The sequence below is a fragment of the Hevea brasiliensis genome, chromosome 4 (genome assembly GCF_030052815.1).
Source record: "Hevea brasiliensis isolate MT/VB/25A 57/8 chromosome 4, ASM3005281v1, whole genome shotgun sequence".
NCBI lineage: Eukaryota > Viridiplantae > Streptophyta > Magnoliopsida > Malpighiales > Euphorbiaceae > Hevea > Hevea brasiliensis.
The window spans coordinates 115,081,047-115,086,686 of record NC_079496.1 but is presented as its reverse complement, the minus strand read 5'-3'; the positions used below and the strand labels follow the sequence as shown (position 1 = coordinate 115,086,686).

The following is a 5,640-nucleotide window of genomic DNA, read 5'->3' as shown; positions in this document are numbered from 1 at the left end:
AAATGTAACTAGACACAATAAGGAACAACTTTCATGGTGACAACTTTGCTAAATTCCCACTGCAAAAATGATTAATGGAACAGTAAATACAAAGCTTGAAATCTGAAAATTTTGAACAATTAACATTAAACTTATAAATGGTATTGGTAACCAATACCAACAATTTTAGAATGCAAAATGTGGTATGTTGGGAGTATTAAAACTAATGTACCTATTGTCTATGCAAAAGTCAACATTTTTGTTGACTAATGGAATGAATAGTAACACATAAACTTAAATTTCAAGAATTATACAATTTAAGAGTGTAACATGCCCTAGTACACCTAACAAGATTGGTTTGAATAGGTTAGCATGCCAATAGGGTTTTGTTAGCAGTACTGCATATGGCTTCATGCCATTCTGTGTTTTATGGCCTCACGTGCCATTCTGTGATAAAATAGCCTTTGGCTATATTGATTGAGTTATTATACTTGGGTTTTATCGCTGATAATTATTACAGCTTATTAGCTATTCTGTTACACACTGGGAGACACAATGTGACCGATGATATGATGGTCCGAGGTACTTAGTATCCAGTGCCAGTTTACCCGTTTATCCAGCCCAGTCGACTAGTATGGGTTACTCGGACAATGATAATAAATTTTACTAAATTTTAATTGAATAATACTGCTATAAATGCTAGAAATTAAGTCTACCAAAGATGTAAATATACATTCTGCATATTTACTTTATTTTAGTTATTTTATTTTATATTGTCATCACTAAGCAGAATTGCTTAGCACGTTGCTTTTGTCACGCGCAGGTACTGGAGACATAGCTGGAGAGTCCAGTAGACCTCATACTGGGTGAGCTTTCAGATCTGCACACAGAGTCCAGAGTCACCTCACATTTGCAGCGCATTGGTAGGACATTAGGCTACTTTTGGTCTTTTGTATTTTGTAAACTTTTATAATGTATATTATAAACTCATGTAATTATGCTTTTGATATAATTATTTATGAACCATATTCAGTAAAATAATTTGAGTATTTCTTCTTGAATTGAGTATGATATGAAATGAACTGAAATTTGAGATAATGAAGTTATTTGAGAAATTGTTGGAAATATCTTGGTGGTTGACTGAGATGGATAATATGATTATATTGGAACTGTCTTTAATAGATTTAGAAGAATTGTTTTTCCAAATTACAGCTGACACTCTGCCGGATTTTCTATAAAATTTACAGAAAAATCAGATTAATAAAAAAAATTGTAAATAAATGAATTAAAAAAGGGTAAATTGTAATGGAAATGTAAATTGGTGTTCCGGCACACTGTGTGGCATATCCTGCTCGGTTACACTGTAGACGGGTAAGGGGTGTCACAAATTAATAAACAGAGTCAATCAGAATTCAAATTGTAAATCTTCCAATCTGATAAACTAATATTATGTCAATAAATTATTCAACCTAAAAATTCAAACTTATAAGGATCTCAAGAATAATTTTATATATCTAACACAATTTACTTGTCTTTTGTTTACATATCTCATGGCTATAACCTTCTTCTATGATTAGATAAACAAATGATGCTGCTCCTGTTAATTAGATATTATTTTGCTAGACTCCTGTTTTGTTTATATCTCAGTAAGAAAAGACGCAAGGGAAGGTATTGTTAACATTGGAAGAATTCTAGCCACAGTAGGTGAAATTTGAAGCTCCAAATCAAAATCCAAATAGACACAATAATTAGTAGCAAGTTCAAGTCAAGATGAAAATACTGAAGTGATAGCTCATTTTGACATAGCTATTATTATGAACAGTTAAACACTAATCACAAAATCTACTTGTCTCTTGCAAGCTATATACTTGAAAATTGAGATAGAGAGAGAGAGAGAGAGAGGGTTGAAGGGAGGGGACCTATATAATAATTGAAACACCCACCCAATCAGCTTCAGTGTCACTTTTCTTCAAGTGCAGCAATCCCAAGTGTCTCAGCTGAAATGGATCCAAAAAACCTTTCAAACACCAACAATTCAATAAAAAAAAAAAAAAAGATTTCAATTTTTTCAAACACCATTGAAAATTGGTCACATATTTTTTCTGACAGGCAAAGAAAATGTAATATATTTCTATGTTCTATGGAAGCAACATTGTCCAACTTGCCTTTCAAAGTAATCTGATTACTCTGTTTTAGTTTTACACATGCTATTGTATGTAAGATAACTAGCTTCGCAAGTAGCTTCACAAGTTGCAGTAATTTTCAAGATTTTATAAAAGAGAAATGACCAGAAATCAGAATTCTGTTTCCTTAATTCTCCCTCCGCAGAAAAATGCAAAACCCTTTCTATGTCCTTTGCCTCAACTTTTAACAAAAGTGGCTTCAAGCCTTTTTCTTTCCACTAAAATTTTGTTCTTTTCGTGATCAACTTTCCGAAGTATGTTCCTTTCAAAACTACGGTGTTCATATCAAGACCTTGTGGGTTTTTATAGCATTCCCTGTACTAGAAATGGCGAAGTTGCTTATACCAATAAAATATGCACTATATTGTTGCATTGGCCTTCCAATTTCGTATCCAAGAACAGCTTGTTAGGAATATTAAAATTACCCTTGGAAATTTACCTACAAGTTTGAGCTTTTAAATTGAGCAGTTTTCTAATGCAGGTAGCTTTCAACAAGAAGCAAGATTCCTGCATATCATTCCAGTTAATTGTTCTTGAACTGAGACATATAATGCATAGGGCAACATGAAATATAATTATGAAGTACTCTACTGTACATTAATCATCAGCGAATGAGTCACTTAAGGGGATACTTCTAGTGACCAGACCAGGGTGGGATCTAAACTGTAAAACACTAGAACACCTGAAGAAGCCATAGAAAGGTGATAAAAATTGGGGTTAAATTAGCAGATGAAATGAGTGGCAGTGGCAGTGGCAGTGGCAGTGCAAATGATTACTTAGACTAAGGAGGAGGTTGTTTTTGTGACACTTGTGGATTACGCATTACAGAGGCTGAAATGGTACAGTAGAGCATAGCTCAAGAGACCCATAATCAAGCAACTCCTCGATCATTTGCTCTATGTGATGCTCTTCAAGAGGCTTAAACTGCTGCTGGATGCTGTCAACCTGTACTTTCTTGACAACCCAGTTCGCCTCTGTCTCTTGAACTTGCAATGGACATTTCTCTGGCAACCGGGTACCCAATTCCTCACTTTTTATAACAATGCCCTTAGTGGTGGTGGTGGTGGTGGTGTTAGTGTGTAAAGTCGGGCCTTTTTGTTGTTGTTCACAAAGTGATGCTTGTTTGGTCATTTGCAGCGAGGCCATATAGCACCTATGCAATTTGGCTGTCAAAGTTGCCGAGAGAAGTTTTGAGGGCGATGATTGTGATGCACTGGGATTATAAGGGAAATTGGTCCTAGCCCTTGGTCCACACATAAGCCTTGCAGCTTCATCATAAGCTCGAGCAGCGTCTTCAGCCGTTTCGAATGTGCCTAACCAAATTCTAGTCTTCCTGCAAAAAAAAGAAATGTTTCGTTCAGCACTCAAGATATAAATAGAATACACACACAAGCATGTGTAACTAATTTCATTTTTTTTCCATGATAAGGTAATCTTACAATAGAGGGTGGCGAATTTCGGATACCCAAGAGCCCCAATGCCTTTGTCGGACGCCTCGATATCGCTGTTGTGGTCTGGCCATGTTAGTGAAAAGAAACGGTTTTCTTTTGGGAAATTGTTTGTGGAAATGCCTGAAAGCAAGCAAGAAAGAAAGAATGAGGTAAGACAAGAGAGTGATTGATGGTCTAGTGAATGGGTGGGGGGAGAAGTGGGTTTTTGTAGTTGGATTTGTTCACAGACAGGGGCAACTGGTCTCTTTTTCTTAGCCTGCTCTGTAAACCAATTTATGAAGTGGATCCCACTTGGTGGGACTTTGAGGCTTTCTATTCTTTTTCTTTTACCTTACATATTAGTTACCAGTTGGCTTGCTTTCTTGCTGCTGCCTTATGATTAATGAAAATGTATTGGTGAAACTGAAATTTCAAACTGACCATATTCAATTCACATGACCATATGATAATAGGGTTTGTTTTTATAAAGAAAAAAAAAACAGTGAGCATTCATTCAACTGCTGCTTTATTAAATTTTATTTCTTCAAGAAAATCTAAGGTCATTGTCTCATAGATTCTTCATGTGAGTGTTTTATAAGATAAGATTATGACTCCACCATATCTAAAGCTCTCTCTTTCTTCACAAATGAGTTAAAAAAGAAATCTTTGAACATATCATATATTCTAATCAAAACTTGTCTTGGGTTCTTGAAGTTACCCATAAAATTAATTATCCTAACAAAATAATAATAATAATCCTAAGTTATTTCCAGTTGTTTTTATGTTGAACATGGTCACCATCATTAGATGACCAAAATTTGGTGCGATATTCTGTTCAATGGTAAGATGTACAGTTCTTCACATTTTTTTTTATAATTTTCTGGAGTTGGTCCACAGGAAAAAAGAAAAACCTCCATGCAAGAATTTGATACAAAACATAATTATTTATATAATTAACAATCAAAACCATATTTAATCAAAATCTTGTTCACTATATCAATATGCAAGCGGAATAATATCTATGAGGATCATTAGAAATCAAGGTATATTGGAGTTATATGCAAGTGGGTTTTCTTTAAAATTTAATTATTTTTTATTTAAGTTGGAATTTGAAATTTTGAAAACTTCTAAAGTACATAAAAACTTATTGATATGCAAATAGGTAATTCTATTTGTATATAGATATGAAGATGAGCTCATGGACTCATGGCATGGAATAAAGGTTAGCTTTTTCGCTTGCTGCTGATTGATTTTTATATATGGCACACATCATGGCTGTTAGAATTGGAAACATATGCATATGCCCACAACATAACAGGAGAAGACAAACACTGTACATGGGTTTGGATGGGATGCTCATGTTCACTGTTGCTCCACTTGCCAAGAGTGAAACTCCCCATGCTGGAGGGAAAGAGAGAGGGTGTTCATATATATTCAAGTCTTTTATTTTTACTGCTTTTATAATGCTAGATGATCTTATTTCTTATGAATACTGTATATTTAACCTCAAAACTAAATAAACAGCAGATTCACGTATGTACAGGTATACATATGCATCACAAAAAATAAAGAAAAGATCAGTTTGGTGGAGTGTATTTTAAGGAATGATGGTCAGAGTTGTAAGTTGTAACAGCATTTCCAGTATCTAAAGTTGCTACTTTTTTGACGGGATTTTAAACTCGAGATCTCACAGCACCATGAAAGCTTACTGGCCTGAGTTGCCATTTCTGACTCTGATTTCTTGAGTTGTCCACATGAGAAAGAGGCTTGCCATGTTGATCACAAACCTCTGTTTCCTTCATTCGTTGAATGTGTTTTGTCCTCTTCTCACGTGCTACAGGGTTAACTCAGGGAGTTTTTCCACAGCAATCTGTGAACCTAATTTGCATATGCAGTTCAGATATATGTGGGGTCTATGTATATATAATGCAAGAGCAAAGACCAAGATCCTTTGTGTGCATGAATGTCTATAGCAGGAAATTTTAACCCTCTCTAATATAATTGACATAATCAAAAGCTATATATAAAGAGAGAATCATTAATCAGTT

At 34.7% G+C, this 5,640-nt stretch overlaps 1 protein-coding gene across 1 annotated transcript; it reads right to left on the bottom strand.

Moving 5' to 3' along the window:
- Nucleotides 1-2,717: 2,717 nt before the first annotated feature.
- On the bottom strand, nt 2,718-3,864 carry LOC110635708 (ethylene-responsive transcription factor ERF003). Its single transcript, XM_021785137.2, has 2 exons — nt 3,602-3,864; nt 2,718-3,495 (listed from the first exon to the last, which is right to left on the bottom strand). Exons 1-2 carry the CDS (start codon nt 3,682-3,684, stop codon nt 2,985-2,987), a joined length of 594 nt encoding a protein of 197 aa, XP_021640829.1. The 5' UTR covers nt 3,685-3,864; the 3' UTR covers nt 2,718-2,984.
- Nucleotides 3,865-5,640: the final 1,776 nt, after the last annotated feature.

Coding starts and splice junctions, on each gene's coding strand:
- LOC110635708 (XM_021785137.2), bottom strand. CDS start 3,684: ATGGCCAGACCACAACAGCGATATCGAGGCGTCCGACAAAGGCATTGG. Junction 3,496..3,601: donor GAAATTCGCCACCCTCTATT/GTAAGATTACCT, acceptor TTTTTTTTGCAG/GAAGACTAGAATTTGGTTAG.